The sequence below is a fragment of the Radiomyces spectabilis genome (genome assembly GCF_025331425.1).
Source record: "Radiomyces spectabilis strain NRRL 2753 chromosome Unknown BYT42scaffold_10, whole genome shotgun sequence".
Taxonomy (NCBI): domain Eukaryota; kingdom Fungi; phylum Mucoromycota; class Mucoromycetes; order Mucorales; family Radiomycetaceae; genus Radiomyces; species Radiomyces spectabilis.
In genome coordinates, this window is record NW_026251935.1 from 1,258,301 (window position 1) to 1,279,837 (window position 21,537).

Genomic DNA, 21,537 nt, shown 5'->3' on the forward strand with positions numbered 1-21,537 from the left:
GTAAAAATAGCAAAAGATAAGCAAAAAATGATGCATTATAAAGTGATCACATTGGGATCGCCATTCTGGTGGTACAAAAAAAATCAAGAATGAAAAGGTCAGTTGTCAAATTCCAGAATCCACACGTCAGTTGATTGGAAAAAAAAAGGTACTTACAAAGGGATGGCGCCAACCGCATTGGAACTCGGATTTTTTATAGGAACGATCATCACTGGTGGAAGTATTGAATCCAATGTGATACATTAGCAATGTTTTGCTGGTGACTAATGACTGGCTGCATTCGGCGCATTCCGGCAGTTCGCCGAGCAGGCATTTTTGAATAATAATATCCGGCGGCATGTCCTCGTATTTGAGCAGTAAGCGAGATACGACCCGAGCAATTTTAGGTTTAAGGAAAAGACCACTATTCAGAGCGTTAGCTACATCCTTTTTTTTTCTAATTATCGGTTCATCACCGGTTGTTGGATCCTTACCTGCCACCTGTGCCAACAAAGACACCGCAATGATCAGGAACACGCTGATTGGCATTGTATACGACGGTTTCGATTTGTTTCCACTCTTTGGATCCACACACGGGGAAATCATCTTCTACGAGCGTCACGTAAGTGCTGGGAAAATTGTCCGTCACCAAGTTGAGTGCTTTCGACACGTGCAATCGCTGATTCATCTGGCTGCCTTCTTCGCGCACCCATTTCAGATACTGCTGTCCCTTTGGATCGTTGGCAAACCGATCCCTGGCCATATCAAATTGTTCGTGATGCGTAAAATGGGTATACACGATGGTCTGGATTCGACTGTACAACGATCCCGCGGGAGGATCGACGGGCCAGTTGGCGAGATAAGATTCCAACGTTTGGCTCAGGAACGGCGGGTTGCCACGACGCGGGGCTGTCATGACGATAAACGTGAACATGTAGCGATCGTCGGAAATGGCGTTCAATGCCGAAGGCTCGACAAACGTCTGCTGCGTATAGTACATGTTGCAGAGCATAAGCACGGGCAAGGTCAGCAGAAGCACCACACTGCCCTTCTTGACCGCCGACCATAAGATGCGCCACAGTGGCATGCGTCGATACCGTTCCAAGGTCAACAACTCATTCACATCCTTCACGTCCGGCACTTCTTCTCGTTTCTGTCGCGTCAAACCCACTTGCACCATCAGTGTGACCAAGCCACCGGTAAGAATTCCGGACAATGACCACCAAAAGATATTCTTGACAGCAAAATTGACCAACAACATCAACAACTGAAGCGTCACCTTTCGCACTGTCAACTTGTGATTCGAATCCTCCATGCCGTAAATCAACATGTATTTATCGTCAATACTTAGTGACTGTACCACCAACAATGCGAATAAAAAAGGGGCTAATCCTGTTGGATAGAAAAAAAAAGAGACAATGAATAAACCGTGCAAAAACCATTATCCAACAAAAATAGTCACGGCAAACCACTTACCTTGGTTACATTCGTGGACGGAATCACTGAAAAAGAGGACGGGGACCGCCCAGCCAGTGGATTTCCAAAATACATAACCAATGATCTGGCGGAGCGTGCACACGGCAAAAATGACGCCAGTGAACGTTTGGACAAATCGACGAGTACCTCCCAGCATATGGGTGAGCGATTCTTCAAAGAGACCGAGGATAAGCACGTTCCATCCGAAGAACAAGATGGAGTGAAGTGACCAGTTGAAGAGAAAGGGTGATAGTAACAAGTTGAAAACCTCGAAGCGATGAAAGACGAGGGATGGCGAGGAACACGAGAGATGAAGCCAGTTGAAGTAATTAAGCGTGGATATAAGAATAGATAGACAGATTACATAGCGTGTGGTGATGGGTAACGGCCAAAGGCATAGTAACTTTTGTGATTTGGATTTTTCACTGTTGCCGGGGGCAGGATTTGGAGAAAGCGTTGACTTGGTGGTAGTGTTGGTGGTGGTGGTGGCGACAGACGGAGGATAGGTAAACGAAGGTTGTCTCGGACGGTAGTGACGTAAAGAGTATTTGGTGCTTTTTCGAGTGGAATGCTTCAATGAGCTAAAGCTGTGTCGGGTGGTTTGGGCAAGACAAGGCGAATTGATGGTTAATGGTACGGCGAGGGTTTTCATGACGGGTGCAGACGTGGCCGTAACAGTCATATTAGTAGGGGTCGCCGTCGTTACATGGTGAAGTGTGGTGATGTTTGGGACCGGATCAGACGAACGAGGTACCACCGGTACGGATGATTCCGTGCTGGCTTCTTCTGATCGTTTGAATGCAGACGAGGTCCGGGTTTGGTTCGTCCGTGATATCTCTTGTACCAATTTCACTGAACCAAACATTTTTAACAAAGAATCCCGCATTCTCTGTCCCAGAAATGGAATATATGATCAAACTTTTTTTTTCGAAAAAGAAATAGGGGAGACGAGGAGGAAAAAGAAAAATCTTTCTGATCAGAGTTGGAAATAACAAAAGGGCAAAAAAGAAAAAAAAAAGAAAAAGAAGGAGACCAAGGGAGACCAAGGGGAGAATCAAGAAAGAACAAGGAAAAAAAGCTTCAAACACACACTCTCAAAAAGAAACTCAACGCACTACGCACAACAACACACCCACTTAATTAAAAGGAAAGGTATACAAAAAAAAAAAAAGTAAAAAAGAGCGGGAAACAAAGAAGGGATATTCTGAGCAAGCGGAGACTCGTTGTTCTTACGTAGGGCAAGAGGAGGAGGTGGAAAAAAACTGAGCAATAATAACAAAAAAAAAAGGTGGGGTTTCAGTCGAATCAAGAAAAAAAAAATTTTCTATCTCGCTGTTACCAATGAAAATGCGAAAATGAAACCAGTGGTTATGAAATAGTTCTCGGCAGTTGCCAAGAGTAACGCGCGTTAAACTGAGCTAACTATTAAGATCAATGAAAGCAAGGAGCAATAGCCACACCCAAAGATGAAAGCAAAGGACTGGTCAAATCGGCATGTCCTTCCATAACCTGATGCGACTTGCTTGAAATGGACTTGCCTCGTCTTTTTTTTTTCTTGTGCCACCTGTATTCTTTTTTTGATAAAAAAAAATATTGGTGTCATCATTTTCAACGCCAATAAAGTGTATCGACGTGTCTTTTTTGGAGTTTGCCCAGTGAATATTGACAGCATTTAATTTCTTATTTGATTTTTCTTCTTTTAGTTGGCTTTTTTTTACCATTTATCCATGGTAGTTCCATGCTCCCAACCGGGTTGGGTTGAACCCTGTTGGGCCATCTATTTTGATTTGAATATATAGTGTCGTAATGGCCGGTTCCATAAAGAGAAATGGATGGGTTTTCGACTTTGATTGTGCAACGCAGCGGTCATGAAATTCTCGGATGATCGCCCATGCCAAACAAGGCAACTGTGACGCTCATCCAATAGCTTAAAATATTTTCGGGCAAACAAACTGACGATATTATTAGGCGGCTTGTCTTTGTGTTTGAAGACCTAAAAAAAAAATTTTCGCCAAGAGCAATACATTCTGTGCCCTTTTTTACCACCACTTTGCAGACGATCGGAAAAAGTTGAACAAAAAAAATTTACCTTGGCTTCATCATGTTTTTTTTAGTCTGTGTAACCATCCGTTATTATTTTGGATCGCCCTTGGGTTGAAATATGCCTTTTTAGTTCCATCCATTTCAACCAATGATACCACGGTTGCCTAGAATTATTTTTTCAATGACCCAAGCAACAAAAAGAAAAAAGACGGTGCCTGAACAGTGTATTGCCCGCCAATACAGTCTAAAAAATTTGATCGACAATCCCCGGCTAAAAAAACACAACTACTAGGCAGTATCGTTGGGGTGGCTTTACCATCAGTTTGCAGCAAACCGTTGTGAACGTTTGACATGCTTTGATTTAAAGAATGAAATGAAAAGGACGTAAATCATGCAGAACGTTTCTGTTTTTTTTTTCTTTGTTTCTGTGTGCGTGCATTTGATATAAAGGTAATATAACTTTATTACTTGAGTAAATTTAAAATGCATAAAGTGTTGCGTAGGCAAAACTTTTCATGAATGATCACAGATTGGCCTCATCAGACCTCAAAAAAGGTTACACTGAGAATTACAATCCACTTGTCATCCCTGTTTTTCTGTTCTGTAACCATGGAGAAGAAATCCAAGGCTTCCATGTCCATTGTGGGAATGATGCCATGTATGACAAAAACTTATTACGCTATGAGCTTTGTTATTCGCTCACCATGTATCAAGCACTGTATGCATACTGGCTCTGTACAAGCATTTATTGCTCACATTACAGGTTTCTGTCTGGCAAATTCGAATACAGTCATGTACCGCAGTTTACAAGCTTCTATATACAGTAACAGCGACCGCGATGCCTGAATGGCCGTTGATGATATATTTGATGTCAGGTTGTCTTTTTCGATTCGGACAAGCAACATGGTTGCGTTATACAAAGGCAAGGCGAAAAGATGAGATGCTTTACCGTGAAAATGGGTATCATACTGATGAATTGTTATGGTGAGTCTCTCTTCCCTATATAAGCAATCAAAATTTATTCATAAAAAGCAGCATGTCAGATGATATATTAGGCTGTTCGCCAAGACGGAAGCAGCAAAGAGGCTAGACTCACCGGAAGCCGAGACCATCAGGCAACATGTGGTTCTAAAATCTAAAAAAGCCTTCAAAACAAGCGGGCAATGTGACCTGATACCCATTCATAAAACAAAAGAGCCGAGTATCATTACATCAAACCTTTCAATGCCATGCGCCATACAAAGGCAAACCTTAAATTTTGCCACAGAATCAAATAATAAAAATTTTCTCTCTATCATTAAGTTTGCTCTGTATTCGATGCTAATAGCACGTTAATATGTTTCAAAGTGAAGATGAATTGCCATAATATGGTTTTTTTTATCGAATGAATGCATTTGTGAATTGAATAAAACTACTGTATTTAATGAAAAAGCGTACAGAAAGAAGAACGAAAAAAGGACAACTAATCGAGCGACAATGGTCGATCGACCGCTGATGTTGGTACGGTGGATTTGATGCTGATGTAAAGTACTATTTTTAAGGAAAAAAAAAAGTCGATAAGAGGGTATTTGCCCATTGATGATTATTTTCTACATGTTGATGGGTATTGCTTACAGTGTGGTTTTAATCCTTTCTCGAAATTTCGCCAACAGATGGAGGCGTTCACGATGGTTAAAACAATCAGGCTGAGGGATACACTGGCTGTAATAAGATAGATCATGAACACGGTGAAAGCCCCCATTTCTCGGTTCGTCGCCTTTATTGCTTACCAAAAAATGTCAGGAATTCTTTAAAATAGCGGTAGTTGGCTTCTTCGCCGGGGTCATAGATACGGGCGAGCTTGAACACAAAATAGGCAATACCGGCCACCAGGCCAATGAAGAAGAGGATCATAAGGTTTTTTGATTCATGCCGTACCTAGGATAGTCTCGTTGATTAAGACTTGAGATGGCCAGTAAGTGGAGCCGCGGATGGTGATACTTACAGCATAAACGGCGGAGACAAGGACCAAGCATGTCACTGGAAGCGCGATAATCGTGAGAGGATATTCCATGTCACCCAGTTGAAGTACCAAGACCAGATATTGGATCGAATAACCAAGAAAGAAAAAAATGTCCAACTTGAGAATCATGACAAAGATTTGATACCAACGATACATATTGCGGATTTCGGGATCAGCCCCAATCTTTTTGTAGATTCGCCATCTTTTTTATATATAAGCATCAGTGTCAATCCGTCAATGATTTATATCCTCCCTGTTCACTCTGTGCCTTAGATTATGAGCATTTACTGACTTACCCAAATTCTTGATACAGTCGCGCAGCAAGATAAATATAAATGACCTCACAGATGGCGATGACGACAGCGTTGGCGATCAATATCTGACGAATAAAGTGCTTGAGTGACGCTGCTACGGGTATGTTATTCAATATAGGCTCCTTGAGAGCACGATCCATTTGCCGGAATTGCACCATGGCATAGGTGAAACAACATAGATTAAATAGAGTGAACGCGATAATTTGAATCGTGTTTTGATTTCGCACCTAGAAACGCAAATAAATTACAAAACACAGAATCATCCGTGCAAAACATGATTTTAAACGATTTACCGCATCCCAGCCCAGAAACACTTGAAATGCTTGAGAGAAAATAAAGATCATCAAATACACGGGAATGCCAAGGCCCAGCTTTTCCTTGGAAAACCTACATAAAGGTTGCTTACTATGAGCTGTTTCTTTTGCTTGTGTATATATGTGTATGTTTTGGTTGAGTTGGGGTGAGGTGGGCGCGGGAGTGACTATAAAACGAACCTGCTATAGTAAAACTTTTTAAAGATGATGGCTTCCAGCGCAATCACAACTAGGGCTTCAAAAATGGAAAGCACCACCAGGTAGATTGAATTCCGTGATTTGGACAAAAACTAATCACAGCTACAAGTAAACAATTGCCATGGCAGTCAACTTGAAAAGGGGAGAAATTCGTGAACTCACGTCAACAAACGACTGCTGGCGATGAACACCGGGTTTGGTTTCCAAGTCATTGTGAAGAGGTGTTGCCATGACAAGTTAATTCAAGGGAATGGCCCACTTCTTCTACACAGGCCCAACCAGGGCAAAATAACAATGGAGCAAAAAAAAAAAGAAGTATAAGAGAATCCAGAGCCAAAAAAAAATGAATAATGTTTATTCGGTGCTGTAACAAGTTACAAATATGGCAATGTGATCCTGGATAACGTTTTGCACAAGCAAATCTCTATGACGAGAAAAAAAAAAAGCAAGCATCAACAGCAACGTTATTACTGAGCGAAAAAAGGGCCTACCATTATTTTGTGGCAATGTTAGTTGTAGTGAAATGAGGATCGTCTTTTTTAATAGCAAAAATGAAGGCGTAAACAACGTTTTTGGGCTGGGTCCGCGTGACTGCAGAGGGTGCACAAAGATGTGTGAACCAAGGTTGAATAGGGGATTGACAAATGCATAAACTGCACCATGCCAATGCCTCCGCATTTTTTGTTCTCAGCAAGCATTTTAACGACCGCTCAAGCCCATGGATAGGTTTGTTTGTTTATGGCTTTTCACTTTTTTTTGTTTCAATCAAGAAGCAGCAAACAAACAAAATCTTATCGATCAAACAGACAAATATCCTGGGAATGGCACGATCTGGGTTTCTTGTCACGGACTGCTGCAGTTGTGCAAAAAGAACGAAAATGATCCCATTTGTCCGCTTGAACTCTTTTTATTGATAGTGTCAAGCATTAACCACAAGAACAGCGGACAGCGGACAGTTTCTCCTGAAAAAATTATACTCTTGTGACACAATTAGAGCGCTCAAAAAAATTTGAATGGAAATCATGCCAATTTTACATTTGGGATTCTTATCTTCTGAATACTGAATTCGGAAATGGCGGAAGGACAGAATGAAGGATCCGAAGTCAACTTTGCAGGATGCGATGATGGTCCTTTTTTTTTTTTTTTTGTTTGGAAAAGAACAAAAAAAATTATAAATACAAGATGCTGAAGCGATCTTGTTTTCAGTTCTTTTTTTTCTTTTTTCTTTTGTTCCTTTCAACTGTGTTCTTATCCTTGTACATATTGATATATATATTCTAATACAAATATATATACATATATATATCCGATATTTTATCATCGTGTTTCTCTGTTTTTCTCCAAGTAACAGAAAGGAACCGATCTATTGATAAAAACATGGCGGCTGCTGTATTGCATGACAGCAGTCATCACAAGCAGCCATGTACGTCGGCTACTTGCTGTTCGCCATCCCGGCTTTGGCGAGCAGTGCAAACGTACATTAGTACGGACGCCAAGCAAGACCTCGTCCAGTTGTGTCAAGACGAAAATCGAGGACCGCATGTTCTTCGTGTCCTATTGACTTCCCGTCTAAACAATGATGCATCCTTGTATCCAGCCTCTCACAAGCATCGTGTCATCCAGTTTGACGCTTCCGTGCGTCCCAAGGCGGTAGCGTTATTTGGTAAATCGGCCACGGATCTCAACGCGCTACAACTGGCGATTTTTTACCGTCGTGAAAACCTGGCCATCTGGTTGCTCAAGTATTTACGCCCACGGTGTTCGTCCGCGGAGTTCAAAATGTTTCTTCACCATGTGTGGGGGCACAAAAATACGTCGTTGCATCTCGCTTGTTTCTTTGGGATGCATCGTCTTGTACAGCTTTTACTCGATATGGGAATGGCCCCATCCATCAAAAATGCGCGACACCTCACACCTGCTGATTGTTGCATGAATAACCAGGAATGTTTGGCCCTTCTCCAAAAGTCCCAGGCACCCACTGTCGTCGTGCCAAAGCGTCCACTGTCAACCTCACCCGCGGTTACCGTGTCTGCACCCAAATCGCCGGTCAAGTCCACCCCCATGACGCGCCCTGTTTTAGGAACAAAATTGCTGGATCCCTCCAACGACCTTGTTTCTCCACCATCTGGCAATGTTCCGTCGTCATCCTCTGTCACGGCCTTGTCATCCTCTCCAAAGGATAAAAAATCTGATGCGAATTCTTCATCCCATGATATAGCCACCAGGTCTCCCATTGCTGTTGCGGCTGCTGCTGCTGCTCCTGCTCCTGCTACTGTACCTGCTGCTGTTTCTGTAGTCAAGAATGAGCATCCCACGCTACCTGATCACCCTGTGTCATCCGTGGTACCCGCACCATCCGTGGTTGCTGTTCCGAATAGTGCTGCTGCTGCTGCTGTTCTTGCTGTTGCTGTTCGTGAACCTTCCGCTGTTGCTGCTAATCCTGTTGTTGTGAATGAAGTTGCTTCTGACCCCGCTGCTGCTGCTCCCGTCCTTGCTGCCGCTTCTTCAGACTCTGGTGCTGCTGGTACTGTTTCTGGTGCTACTCTTGTTGCTACTGCTGCTGCTCACTCAACACTGCATGGTACCACGAATGCTGTTGCTGCTGACAGTATTGGTGCTTGCAATATCAATGAGCCTCCGGGGACGGATCGCCTTGCCGCAGTTTGTCATGACAACTATCGGTCGGACGATCTCAAAGGGGACCATCAGGGTCACCCAATTCCAGATATGCGTCAAGGAACCCTTCTGCCGGCCATCCACGGTTTAAAGAAACCTCCCGATATTGGTGTCGCAACTACTCGAAACAGTGGGAGCATGGACGCTGCCTACCATTGTTTGTGGAGTGGTACGAGTGACAGATGGCATCCGGTGCCTTGGTCATTCCATAATGTATCCTTGACGACGACGATCCTCGCGGCTTGATGAAAAAGAATCGCGCCCACGTCATTCGTTTGTTATACGTTATCAAGATTACTTGATATATGGGTCCAAACCACTCGTTTTTTTCACCAAACCTCTCTTACGCGCGCGTATCCTCTATCTATTGTTTCTGAAAAAACCATTGTTCCCTCGTTTCACCTCTTTTTTATCTTTTTCTGCCTATATTCGCTTCTTTATATTCTTTTCTCTTTTTCTTTTCTTCCATGTATTTTCAATTTTTACGCTTCTTTTCTTTTTTTATCCTTTTCTTTGTTCTTTGCATAACAATGTGCTTTGCTTAGTTACTGTTTATATACCGTTTTCCCCCCCTTTTCTGAACTGCTGTTAAAACCTCACCCTTGTTCCTCTTTTCTTCTTCTTCCTATACATATGCTTTTCGAAGAAAAAATACTTATGATACTCTTCTTTTTTTATATCCCCTTGCTTGTTGAAACAATATTGTAACATATTCTTTTTGATATGTATACCTTTTATCTTTACTTTTTCTGAATAAAAACACGCTTCGCTCTGTAAAAAAAAAAAAAAAAAAAAAAAAAAAAAAAAAAAAAAATATCAACGTTGTTTATTGCGGAATTTGGTTTTTTGGTGATGGTCTTGCGTTCAACGCCCAAAATGTTGGTTGACGAGCTTTTTCGAAAGGAAGAATCGATGGGAAAAAAAAGAAGTCATAGCGAGGTAATAATATGAATAAGAAAAGAAAACTTACATGATATTAATAGAAGTGAACTGGTTATATAAAAATAAGGGGGATGAGAGAAAAGTGCTCAGGGAATAGATGGGAAAAGGAAAATAGATGTGGGAACCTTTTTTTTGGGAAACTAATATGGGATTCGTAGATAGATTACAGGAAAAAATGCGTGTGTATCCGACTGTAGTCGTGAACAAGCATTTCTCGCAATTTGTAAGCGTTCAGTTCTTCTTTGATTTGTTGGGCCAAGAAGGGTGTGAGCCGGTTACAAACAGCATGGGGATCCGATCCACGATCGTATTCCTGCTGACCAAAGGTTTCTTTGACACCGACATCCTTGGCAAATCGCACCTTGAGCTTTTTACCAAACAATCGACGTTGCATCGAAGGTGACAGACGTCGATACTGCTGTTGGATTTGATACAGTGGTTGAAGGTCATCCATCATACTACTTCTGATCTTGATGGCCCGGTGGCCTGCCTGCTCCTCGTCACTCAAATTGCAGCAAGTCGTACTGGCCGAACCTGTATCATCGGAAATGAATTGTTTTGAGTAAATACATACGCATGGACAGTGATCTTGCAGGAGATGTTTTTTTTTTTTTTTTTTTTTTTTTTTTTTGGGAGTTAACTTACGTTTGAGGATGCTTTTCGGGGCGGGAGTGATTTCTTGATGATTGCGTTGGGCGGTAGAGGATGGCGTGGTCCGTCGAGATGCAGCCGCTGTGACCTGGGCCCTATTAGGCGAAATGGACGAAGTGGAAATCGAACGATACACCGGTTTAGGAGTAGAGGGACAGGATAGTTTTTCTTTTTTTCTATGCACCACCGATGAGGAGACGGATAACTTGTTTCTAATGCGCTCCGTTAGCGAGCTTTTGGAAGCCGCCATCCTCTTAGGCGGAGCACTCAGCGATATATCGGGAACCACTGTATTGGTTCGCTTCCCCGTGAGTGGTTGTGATTTCAGACGATTCAGTGCTATCATGAACCGAGAAGACGAAGACGCTTGAAGACTATGACTAGGCCGAGGTGTAGATGATGAATACGCATCATTTGCCGTGTGTTCTTGCTGTTGTTGTTCTTGTTGCTCTCGTTGTGGTTCCGATGGCTTGAGTTCAGTTTTAGTGCAGACCGGTGTTTGGTGGTTGGTATTCGGTTGGACAGTGGGATCTCCTTTTTGATCTCCTCCTGGCGCGGATGCGTCTGGTGCGTCAGAGGCTGGACTGGACTTTGGTGCTCCTGCGATATCGTGAGAGGTTGCAGCTGATACGCAGGAGTCATCTGCAGTGGTTGAAAAAGAGGCCGATGAAATGGTCGACGAACATGTGGTGGATACGCACGAATCCGCGGCGGCGGCGACGGCGACGGCCGGTAATTTTGTGGTGGCCAAATCCCAATCATCGATCTTGCGATTCAGTTGAGGCGTGTATGGAAACGGTCGGACCACCACGGGTAGGGTGGCTGCGTTTTTATCCATTGAATCAGCGTAACTATTGATCGTTGTCGGTGACAACGACGGTGGTTGATGCGCGTCGACGAGGAGAAGCGATTTGGTACTGGAAGACATTTTCAAGGCGTTTTTGAATCGTGAACGCAGTGATGATTTTCGTTTCTCATGATCGATGGTGTCCAAGATCGAGCATGGTGGTGGATCAAGGTAACTGTTGAGCATCTTGGGAGGCGATCCATCCTGTAATACATCGTAATAATCGCCCACGGCAAATTCATCCAGCGAAGTATCATCATCGCTACTGCCGATACTAATCTCGCTCGTATCCATCGCAGGTTTATCTTGAAATAACATGGAAGAAGGAGCCCCAAGCGGCGTTCCCAGTGTCATATTCTGTTTTATTTTTATCAAGAATGAATACGATAGAAAAATACGCCAGAGCATTTTAAAATAATCTAGTCCATTTCCTTGTTGCCCTACTTTTTTTTCCAATCCTCTTCTTTTTGTACTGAAAGAAAAATGTGTTTCATTACCTCATTCAACAACATGATAATGTGATGGGAGGGACGAAAAAAGTAGCAGAAAAGAAGAAGAAAAGAGAATGAGAGAGAAAGATGGGTGCATTTGGCGGGCAACGGTTGGTCGAGCTAATATATAGGAGACTAGAAAGACAGCTTAGGGGATGTTTTTTTTTTTTCTTTTCTAGTCATTTTATTTTTTTTCTTTAGGTATCGATTTTCCAAAACTGCATGCAGCATGCCGCCATCTTATGTGAACCCTGCATGAAAAACAAAGCCAAAGAAGAGCAAGACCAAAAAAAGGAAATAAAAAGATCCTTACACTATTACCCGTATTGGATCTACCATGCACAATTATCTATAATCACCTTGGCAACAGCTTCTAATCCTGCTTGATCACATTCATCAAAACCTTCCGTCTCTTCACAATCAATATCAAGCACACCCAATAATCGCTAAATCAACAATGCCGTCATGAGTGCTCATTTTTTTAACTTTAGAGACAAAAAGAAAAAAAAGTGTCATACTTACGCCATCTTTCACCAATGGAACCACGATTTCCGAGTTGGAGGCTGAATCGCAAGCGATATGACCTGGGAACTGATGTACATCCTTGATCACCTGGGTGGTTCGAGTGGTCGCTGCAGCACCACATACACCCTTGCTAAATGGAATCTCAGTGCAGGCCACCTGTGGTACAAAGAAACAAAGGTCCATCAATGCTTAATTCCTACTTTTCCTTTTTGTATTAATTTTTTTTTTCTTTGCATTACTTTGCCTTGGAAGGGACCCAAAATTAATTTTTGATCATCGTTAGGATCTACCAGATAAAAGCCCGCCCAGTTAATGGGTTTGGCTTGGAAAAACGCCAACCCACGAAGTTCATGATAAATGATGGCCGCAGCATTGGAAAGATTGGTAACCTGTCATCAACAAGGATGAGTGGACATTGTTGAAAAGAATAGAAAGTCTCTCATTGTGAAGAAATGTACCCAGTAAGATTGATCTTCTGTAATGGCTTTGATTTGCTCAAGCAATTCAGGATAGAATTCGCTTTTGGCGGCTGTGGAACTGGTAATTCTCGGAATATCCTTCATGGTTCAACTACAGGTCCGGTTTGGTTGAAAATTGAAAGGTTGGCGGCTGAACAAGGGGAGAACGGGTTGAGAAGGGGGGTTAAGTTGGGATCAAATTCATTTTCGCCTCGCTCTCCCTCGATCACCCCCCCAAAAAAGGTGAAAACAGTGGCCCTTGTGTGACTGGTCTTTGACCCATCACCATCCTAATTCGATGATAAACTTTTAGCGCGTACATCATGTCCTCCGGTACCTTTTACTTGTTTATTTGGGTATCCAATACTGTACCCAACATGCCTCTGCTACGGATGCTCTCAGGGGCTTTTTTTCATTTTAGCACCCTTCATCACCGCCAGAACATCTTCAATGCCGTCGATTGCATATCCTGTATTTTCTCCATCTATGCATAAGCAAGACTTTAATACAACAAACATCTATTGCATTTCATACTGTTTACAGTAACACGTAACCGAGTACGCATAGGTACGCTTATGGAGATCCCATACATCGTACATCTCATATTTTCTGCATTCGTTTTTATGAGGACCCGACTTCCGTGTCTGAGGATTTTACAATATTCCCATTCGGTCGAAGGGCTTGGCCTAGCTACATTTTTTAGCCTTGCATAACCTGGTACATTTATGAAAAAAAAAGGCTGCAGGATGTTTGTACAGCCAGTTCTCGGACCTGCGCCGAAATCATCGTCTTTGCAACGATTGTATGCAAACTTGGCTTCGGCGTTTGTCACTTTGATTCAACGGTAGAGAATCATTCATAAAATTGTCAAAAGTTGTTTGGAAATTCCAAACTTCCCACCACTCTGAAAAATAAAAATACGAAATAACAACAGATGCAACCGATTCAAAAAGAAAAATGTTTGTTGTAGAACGCGGTTAAGGAAAATTTGACTGCTGTAATGAGCCGTGATCGCGGATAAAAGGGTGAATAGGCAGGATTATAAATAATGATATGATTTTTGTTTATACAGAATAAACAGCGTTTTTGTCACTGGTATGAGCCACATGGAAAAAAAAGGGGGAGAGAAAGAGAGTATAAACACTGTAGCCAAGCAAGTTTGTAGAAATAATGCGGGAATAAAGGATTATTAGAATGCAGATTCATGAAGATATGTAGTGCTGTTGGCCAGAAAATGGCTGCTGGCCGAGATGCTTTGTCGGGAATCTTCTCCAAAGGAATAACGTCTTTGGAATGATAAACGGGATTCATTGGGTGTAAAAGAGGTATGCATGGAAATGGAACGCTGGGGTAAAGACCGCGGGGACGGGAGATGGAGTGGATCGTGGTTCCCGCGAACGGCGTCGTGAGATCGATAATTTGAATGAAGTGTCGCTGAACGTCGCAATTGCTGCAGTTCACTCGGAGAAAGCGGATAAGGTCCACCGGATGGTCGTCGTTCGGACAACGGTTCAGCTTCGTCTCCCATCAACATTTGAAGATCAGCTGTTTCCAACATTTGATGAACTTCCTGCGCGTCCATGCGTATAACACACAATAATGGGAATAGCCCTCTTTCGCCCGTCATAATATTATCGCCTGCAAAATGTTTGGTTACTTTTTTCATTTTTTATAATTTGCAAACAAAACATCATACCTAATGCCCAGCCATCGTCAAAGTAATAATGGACTTGTACAATATCATTTTGAGCCAAGGTGATTTCATCCGCATGTTGTGGTTCCTGTGCATACACCGCACGATAGAATGCTTCCAAATAACTGTGCACTTTGGATACCCCACTTTCATCGTTGGCGAGTTCTTCCGGATGGGGATGCGCTGGTTCAACAGAATCGGCGAAAATGGATTTCTTCTCTTTCAGGGCAACGGCCGCCCATGACATGGTCGGTTCCGCTGGACCATCAGTGTCAACCGTCGTATTCCGCCTGACTGGATTCGTGCCTTTGTTCTCAACTTCAGTATTGACGATCTCTTCTTCTTCTTCTTGGGAAAAGAGCGATGGATGGCCGGTATGGGCTTGTTCGTATGAGCCGTGATGGATTCCTTTTCGCCGATACCAGCAACCGCCTGCGATGGCTACCGCCAATGCACCCCCCACACCCACCACAATGCCAACAATGTTCTTGGTAGCGAGTTTTGTCCCGTGTGCGCATCCAGCAAGTCGTTGACAGCACGCAATATCGTTGCGTTGATCGCAATAGGCACAAAGCGCTTGCTCACTGTCGCCGAAACCTAAGAATAGAAACCACACAAAATCAGAAGTGAGTCCAAAAATATCCCTGCCGTTTCAATCATTGGCTAACTCGGTGGGGCCCACCAAGAGGGGGGGCGGGGGGATCACATAATACCACCACTTACCACAGTTCCGAGGTTCGTTCACGCTTCCAAGGATGCAATCAGTGTCCTTGGCACCGCTCGTTAAAGCGTTTACTTGGCAACGTTCCAAGACGTTGGCGAACCGACTTGCATTTTTGGGCTGAAACGGGTGACTGCATCCAGGTCCGGTATGGGCTAGTGCTTCGACAGCGGTCGCAAAGTCATCACACGTAGATTGACAAAGAGGCCGCGGCAATATGTTTCTTTCAAAGTTGCAAGGAAGCGACGACGGTCCATCGCTCACAATAGCGGCACAGGTCACCGTGATCGCATACCGCGGATAAAGGGCCGTCGTATTGCAGCCAAGAAAATCACGGGAAAATGCCAAAGAGTGTACGTATTGGTAAAAAGCGTCGTCAAAGGCCTCCACAGTACTAATGTTGGCGAGCCACGGTAACATGACAAAGTCAGGATGATTTATGCTTATATGATAATCGGTAAATGCAGGACAAGCCTTGGATTGGGCTAGCGACAGACATTGTTGGGCCAGGATGGCTTCCACTGCGCACAACAGGATCCACAGTCCATGTCGAACAAAGAGGCCGGAGTTGCTGCTGCTTAAATAGAACATGAATTTTTTTTTGTATATAAAATATGTATAACTGGTGGTATTAAAGCAAATCGTTTGACATGGCGACAGAAGACAAGGAAAGTAAAAAAAAAAAAAAAAAAAGAGCGGTTGCTTTGCGGACACCATGGGAACACAAGGAAATCCTTGAAACCCTAATTCGCTAAGGACACTTTTTTTGTGATCCATTTCTTTCGATCGTTTTGTCCTCTTTTTACTTTTTCCATTGTTACATGTGGGGTAAGCCCACATTTGTACTTTTTTCTATTTATTTATGAAGGATATGAAAGCCAATGGCACAATTAGTTGTATTTTATTCCGTGATTTATGGCATGAATTGGTAGGTTTCTGGTAGGAGGTATGTAGGGTGAAATGCTTAGCTCTGATAATGATACAATAAACGATTTCGACTGTCGCGTTTCAGATAATCCCTACAAAACGAATCCAAATGATGTGAACAATGACTCCAATAGAAGTGTAAAAACAACAGCAGAGGCTTTCTTTCACAACTTACTTTACTATGAGATCCTCGATGCGTGCCCTGATTTCCGCAGTCTGGGAAAGATAAAAAATAATAATGTTAATGGCAGATCAGTGAGCCCACTTTGATGCCGTGCGCGATCGCCTGAAGCTATTTTTACCTCGACCGAGTATTGGAACTCCGTTTTCAACTTGTCGGTCAAGTTAGCGTGGGTCATGCTCTTGGCTTGCTTCAAGGTACGGACAATAAACGCGTCAATCTAATAAATAACCAAGTCAGTAAAATCAGGTCGGGGACCTGCTTATCACAGGAAGAATAGATTTACCTGGTGCTGCCGGTTGAGTAATATGGGAGAATGAAGTCGTTTTTGGTCAGCCAACAAATGCTGCTGATGAATAGCGCTGAACTTGATGCGGGAGATGGGACTTGTAAAATGAAGATTGTAATGAAATAAATCGGTGGGGCGAATAGTCAATCCACGCGGCTCTTTTTTAAGGACTTTGAATTGCGTACATGCCAGTGACTGTAGCACCCACTTCAACTCGTCCGGATCTACCATCTTGCTCGTTGAGTCACTCGGTGGTTTGCGGGGGGGGTTATAGGCCAACCACAAAGCGAAAATCTACCTAGCTGTGTCTTTTCGGCAATATCGGTAAATGAGAGTGTAGCATGTCGTCTATCGTTGAATAATAAGAGAATGACGGCTTGGAATAAAGTCACCAAGAGCTCTTTGGTGCCATTGGGGAAATTGGCCTGAAGAACACACGTGGTAAGCGAGTTTGTCCATGTTAATCTTCGTCCTTTGGACCGCGTAGTCCTGTTATTAGCGTTGTAAAACTTTTCAAATGATGCTTGATATGATAACAGCTACATATGGACATTTCCAAGTAAGAAAGGTGGTGGACATTTTTGGTCTCTTTTTTTTTTTTTCTGTACGTACCTGAGGCGGCACCACGATGTTGAAATGGGGTGCTGTGGGCCATATGCTTTGAGTCAATATATAGACTTTGAACTGATCATTTTTTCGTAAACGATAACTTGATTTCTAAAATACAGAAGTCAGTAGACTAGAATTACGGCTTTCACGCATGAATGACTTTCTTACTTTGTACTCAGAACTTAATGTGACCGAATCCGCAATGTCCCGGAACATCGCTTCCATATCCTCGGTGAAATCCGGTCCGCATTCTATGCAAGAAATTAGCCTTCTGTATAAAAGACAAGGCGTCATCTAATATCCATGCTTCACCTTCTTTTAGCTTGTTCAAGATGTGCTTTTCGACAGCGTTCAGCGGATTTTGATTCGTCAAGAGTCGTTTGGCCAGAAACTGTTTGTAGAATACTTCAAATGCATCTTTTCCTACGATGATCTTTAGTAAAAATTGATCTTCATCGAAAAGTCAACCACTTATTTACCTTGGACATATCGAAAGATCACTAATACGTTATCGAGTATCGATTGAAGTTCCACCTGGCTGGCTTTCTATGGAAAAGACAATGCGTGATTTTTTTGCGGTCTCATCGGTTCAGGGCAATGACAATGACTTACCACGGCGTGTGTTCGTAATTTATTGTCGATGTACGCTGCGATCAAATAAGCCGAACTTGTGCCTGTATTGTTGACAAAACTTTCAAAGCTTTCGGTGAGTCCGTGGACAAACAATGGATCAAGGTCGAATACAGAAGCCACGATTTCTTCCATACGCGCTTTGTAACGCATCAAATCATCCATGAGATTGGCATTCTCGACTTTCTCCATGATGGCCGTTCCATGTCGCTAACAAGTTGCACTCGTTGAGTAGACGATCTCATTTTTATATGGTTGATAAATTTTTTACCTTGACATGATCGATAAAAGCTTGCCGCAAGTCGACCATCTCCTTACTGTTTCTCAGTAAATCATAAAGCATTCTAAGCGGGATTTTCTCGTCATTCTCCATCATGGCATCGAAACCTGCGATGCTTTGTATGAGAACATAGTGTGTCAAATTCTGTCCAAAGTTTTACCCGACTGACCAGTATCAAGAATGACTTTGACACGCGTGTACACCAGTTGTTCCAAAACGGCGCTCACTAACGGTCCTCTTGTTGTCTCCAAAAGATAGGCCTGCGATCGGTCGAGACTTTCTTCCTCCCGACGTTTCGCGACGTGGCTCAAGTAATCAGGAGCCGACATGGTTTGCAACAATTCGGTAGCTTCCTTGCGGTAATATTTGGATGTTTCTTCTATCAGTCGCGATTCGAATATGGAATGATACAAGCCAAGTTCATGCAACATGGCCAATAACGATTTGATCAGTGGACGGTCAATGGTATATCCATTTCTGTTTTTCGAATGAGTTTTTTTTTTAGGGCCCTTCGCATGATTGATTTGCTTGTTTACCTTTCCCTGGTGATAAGATAGGTAATATTGGCCACGACGCGTTCTCGCACAGCCATGTTGGCCATCACATGATCACAGAAAAGTGTTTCGCCCAGATGGCTGCAAACGTATAACTGTGATGAGCAACCCTTTGGTGAGTGATTAAGCGATCTCAAAGGTACCTACATGATTGACGAAAAACTCGTGCATCGCATAACGTACAAGCGGTCCACTTCGCTAAAAATGTTCCGGACCATTGCCTAGATATTGTAAGCTTCACCATACAGTTTACATTTGGTTGACTCCTTGTAGATATCTCCATCGTGCATACCAATTGACGTGTGAGCTTCGTCCAACTCGAAAGGATATATTTAAGAAAGTTGCCTTTGAGAGGCGCTAATCTGTCAATTTCCACATCAACAAAAGAGATCAGAACTCAAGCAAGTTGAGTTTTGTCACGGTATGAAGCATTGCCTACCCTGCCAGAGTGGAGGTCAGTTCCTTGATATAAACAAGTAATTCTTGATGGATCAACTGGTATAAGGGCTGGGCTTGGCCGAGACAGCACACATTCCTGCAGAGCTAGCAGTGACAACAAGAGAATCATTGGTTGAAAACAAGCTCGTGTGATGATTTTTCTCGGGTTCACGATTACCTCGAACAGGATCTGAGAATTAGTTTCTGTCACCTGGCCGCGTAAAATGGCTTTCAGGGCGGGTTGATGCACCTTCCATGCTTCTGCTAGTAATTCTTTTCCGTCTTCTTCAGTCTCAGGTTCCACTACGGTGTGCATCAGAACTGTTAGAAAGCATACATAGAGGTGCGATCTGTGGATGAAGCATACCATGTAAATTGGCGATCATGAGCTGTGTAGGTGCTTCGGGGGCTTGCCAGTGAGTGTTGGTATAAAACTGAAGTTCAGGGCCATTTTTCTTCAGTTTCTGGTATACGTCGGCCAATGCGAGCTGGCCATTGGAAGAAGCACTGTCAACATTGTGTTTCCTTTTCTTTAGTAATCGGTGTGAAGGCATGGAAGCCGGCATGCGTTTGAGATCGTCCGTCATGCCTTCGCTGATCTTCCAGGTATACGTCAAAGCTGGTTTATGTGTCAGTCAGTGAACTTGATAGCGATGATAAACCGATAGTTTATACCTTCGGCATTCATTGCCATACTCCGTACATGTCGATGCTGAATTGAATCGGTGCAACAAAGAAACCAAAATAATGCCGGGTTCTTAATTTGGACACACGCGGGAGTTTTCAACAACCTTTGACAAGTGGGACAAAGAAAAAAAAAATACGCGTTTTTTTATTTTCACTTCATCAAAGGGAAAAATAATTTTGTACAAAATGGAGAGAAATAACCTTTCAAATGGAAGAAAAAAAAAATGTATAAACAATGCTAAATGATATAATTTACAAAAAAGCGCCATGATCATCATCATGATGAACACCAAGGATGATGGTTTTCAGCTGATGAGGGGAGGATTCAACGCGCCAAGCTTCTGACAATGGCAGAAAGATAAAAAGAATGATTTCGTGATGTTGACTTGTCACTGGGCAAGTGGATGAGGACAGATAAGCACGCACACACGTCGGCTGAGGAAAGAAAAACGGATGAGATGGCAAAAAAGGAGAAAGATAGAAAAAGACGCAAACCAGAAAGACCATTTCAAATCTATACATGAGCTGTTGGTTTCACTTCAATATTGGCGGTGGTCGTCGTGTCATGAAGCCCCGATCTTGGTTCACGTCCCCGTTCGGAACATCCATAATTCACTTGAGCAAAGGCAGCCGCGGTCATTTTGGGCGGTGGGTCGTGCGTCACCTGGTGTGGCATGGACCCAAAAGGATGATCTTCGTTCAAAGGAATCGTAGATGCCGAGCTCGCCACATCGCTCATATCTTCATCATCCATGCCTAAACCTTCAGGTGCTTCCATAAAATCCACCGATTCAGACGCAGTATATGCTGACGCATCCTTCATAGTGGGATCCACATTAGGTACGGTTTCGAACTGTTCTTTTTGAGGGTGAGGATGGGATGGCGCGGGAGAACCGGTTTCATTGGCATGTGTGGTATCATCTGTCGGTGTTTTGTGATCAGATAGAGAAAGAGGCATCGGTTGCGTCTCTTGGTGTACATTATCGAGCCACGAATCCATTCTACTCGCCTTGTCCATCGGCTTTGTGTTTTGCGTATTAGCCAACGAAAGTTTCGACTGTCCGTGAGGAGATCCGTCGTCTGCACCGTGCGTCCCATCCTCTGCAGGAGAAGGACAAGGAGGAACCGCTGCGACTGGCGACTCATGAGAGTCCATGACATCATCTTGCTTTTCGGTAACGAGCGGTGTGGTTTCGGTAGTAGATTCCTTTCCCACGACTGGTAAACTGTTGACCTTGGCTTCGGTTTCGACAAGAGGCTCTGACTTGATATCTTCATTTACGGAGGGACCGACGACATGCTCGTCCTCTGTGGCAACAGAGGCTGGGTCATGTGGAGCAGGTTTCTGTCGATTGAATTTTTGCATCCACATTTTCTTGGAAGGAAGCATGGGCAGGGCCGTCTTTTTTGCGCGAGAAACAGAAGATTTACCCGGTTTGCCTGAAGCGCCCGATTCCGAGCCCGATAAGCTGGATAGAGAAGACGAAGAAAAGGAGGAAGAAGACGGTTCGTCCGGTTGCTGGCCATCTTTGTGTCGTGGACCGCCGGTCATTGAAGCTACCGACGGTTCTTCACCAATGTCAATATCGGTTTCGCCATCAGCCTCCATGTC

At 43.3% G+C, this 21,537-nt stretch overlaps 8 protein-coding genes across 8 annotated transcripts; 1 reads left to right on the forward strand and 7 right to left on the reverse strand.

Moving 5' to 3' along the window:
• Positions 1 to 99: 99 nt before the first annotated feature.
• On the reverse strand, positions 100 to 2,540 carry BYT42DRAFT_579315 (uncharacterized protein). Its single transcript, XM_051569376.1, has 2 exons — positions 1,456 to 2,540; positions 100 to 1,371 (listed from the first exon to the last, which is right to left on the reverse strand). Exons 1-2 carry the CDS (start codon positions 2,339 to 2,341, stop codon positions 470 to 472), a joined length of 1,788 nt encoding a protein of 595 aa, XP_051421266.1. The 5' UTR covers positions 2,342 to 2,540; the 3' UTR covers positions 100 to 469.
• A 127-nt stretch (positions 2,541 to 2,667) lies between these two features.
• BYT42DRAFT_579316 (uncharacterized protein) lies at positions 2,668 to 3,197 on the reverse strand. Its single transcript, XM_051569377.1, has one exon. It carries the CDS (start codon positions 3,125 to 3,127, stop codon positions 2,864 to 2,866), a length of 264 nt encoding a protein of 87 aa, XP_051421267.1. The 5' UTR covers positions 3,128 to 3,197; the 3' UTR covers positions 2,668 to 2,863.
• Positions 3,198 to 4,799: 1,602 nt separating this feature from the next.
• On the reverse strand, positions 4,800 to 6,650 carry BYT42DRAFT_579332 (uncharacterized protein). The gene is made up of 7 exons (XM_051569378.1): positions 6,489 to 6,650; positions 6,309 to 6,418; positions 6,108 to 6,201; positions 5,797 to 6,041; positions 5,483 to 5,702; positions 5,113 to 5,415; positions 4,800 to 5,028 (listed from the first exon to the last, which is right to left on the reverse strand). The coding sequence occupies exons 1-6, from the start codon at positions 6,555 to 6,557 to the stop codon at positions 5,257 to 5,259; spliced, it is 897 nt and encodes a 298-aa protein (XP_051421268.1). The 5' UTR covers positions 6,558 to 6,650; the 3' UTR covers positions 4,800 to 5,028; positions 5,113 to 5,256.
• A 1,053-nt stretch (positions 6,651 to 7,703) lies between these two features.
• BYT42DRAFT_500355 (uncharacterized protein) lies at positions 7,704 to 8,405 on the forward strand (the record flags this gene model as incomplete). Its single annotated transcript, XM_051564699.1, has 1 exon — positions 7,704 to 8,405. A coding segment is annotated over one exon (702 nt), but the record flags the coding sequence as incomplete, so codon positions are not given.
• A 1,421-nt stretch (positions 8,406 to 9,826) lies between these two features.
• Positions 9,827 to 11,002, reverse strand: BYT42DRAFT_579336 (uncharacterized protein). The gene is made up of 2 exons (XM_051569379.1): positions 10,590 to 11,002; positions 9,827 to 10,478 (listed from the first exon to the last, which is right to left on the reverse strand). Exons 1-2 carry the CDS (start codon positions 10,939 to 10,941, stop codon positions 10,108 to 10,110), a joined length of 723 nt encoding a protein of 240 aa, XP_051421270.1. The 5' UTR covers positions 10,942 to 11,002; the 3' UTR covers positions 9,827 to 10,107.
• A 1,051-nt stretch (positions 11,003 to 12,053) lies between these two features.
• Positions 12,054 to 13,108, reverse strand: BYT42DRAFT_579341 (GAF domain-like protein). Its single transcript, XM_051569380.1, has 4 exons — positions 12,917 to 13,108; positions 12,698 to 12,847; positions 12,456 to 12,614; positions 12,054 to 12,379 (listed from the first exon to the last, which is right to left on the reverse strand). Exons 1-4 carry the CDS (start codon positions 13,019 to 13,021, stop codon positions 12,266 to 12,268), a joined length of 528 nt encoding a protein of 175 aa, XP_051421271.1. The 5' UTR covers positions 13,022 to 13,108; the 3' UTR covers positions 12,054 to 12,265.
• Positions 13,109 to 14,105: 997 nt separating this feature from the next.
• BYT42DRAFT_548127 (uncharacterized protein) lies at positions 14,106 to 15,921 on the reverse strand (the record flags this gene model as incomplete). The annotated part of the gene is made up of 3 exons (XM_051565993.1): positions 14,106 to 14,554; positions 14,613 to 15,206; positions 15,333 to 15,921. The coding sequence occupies 3 exons, from the start codon at positions 15,919 to 15,921 to the stop codon at positions 14,106 to 14,108; spliced, it is 1,632 nt and encodes a 543-aa protein (XP_051421272.1).
• Positions 15,922 to 16,128: 207 nt separating this feature from the next.
• Positions 16,129 to 20,040, reverse strand: BYT42DRAFT_579347 (Cullin family-domain-containing protein). Its single transcript, XM_051569381.1, has 19 exons — positions 19,914 to 20,040; positions 19,606 to 19,857; positions 19,417 to 19,541; positions 19,240 to 19,343; positions 19,093 to 19,162; positions 18,948 to 19,021; positions 18,783 to 18,881; positions 18,416 to 18,723; positions 18,238 to 18,353; positions 17,949 to 18,176; positions 17,816 to 17,882; positions 17,649 to 17,759; positions 17,505 to 17,587; positions 17,340 to 17,444; positions 17,026 to 17,266; positions 16,725 to 16,951; positions 16,560 to 16,658; positions 16,433 to 16,473; positions 16,129 to 16,349 (listed from the first exon to the last, which is right to left on the reverse strand). The coding sequence occupies exons 1-19, from the start codon at positions 19,930 to 19,932 to the stop codon at positions 16,295 to 16,297; spliced, it is 2,424 nt and encodes an 807-aa protein (XP_051421273.1). The 5' UTR covers positions 19,933 to 20,040; the 3' UTR covers positions 16,129 to 16,294.
• Between the last annotated feature and the right edge of the window lie 1,497 nt (positions 20,041 to 21,537).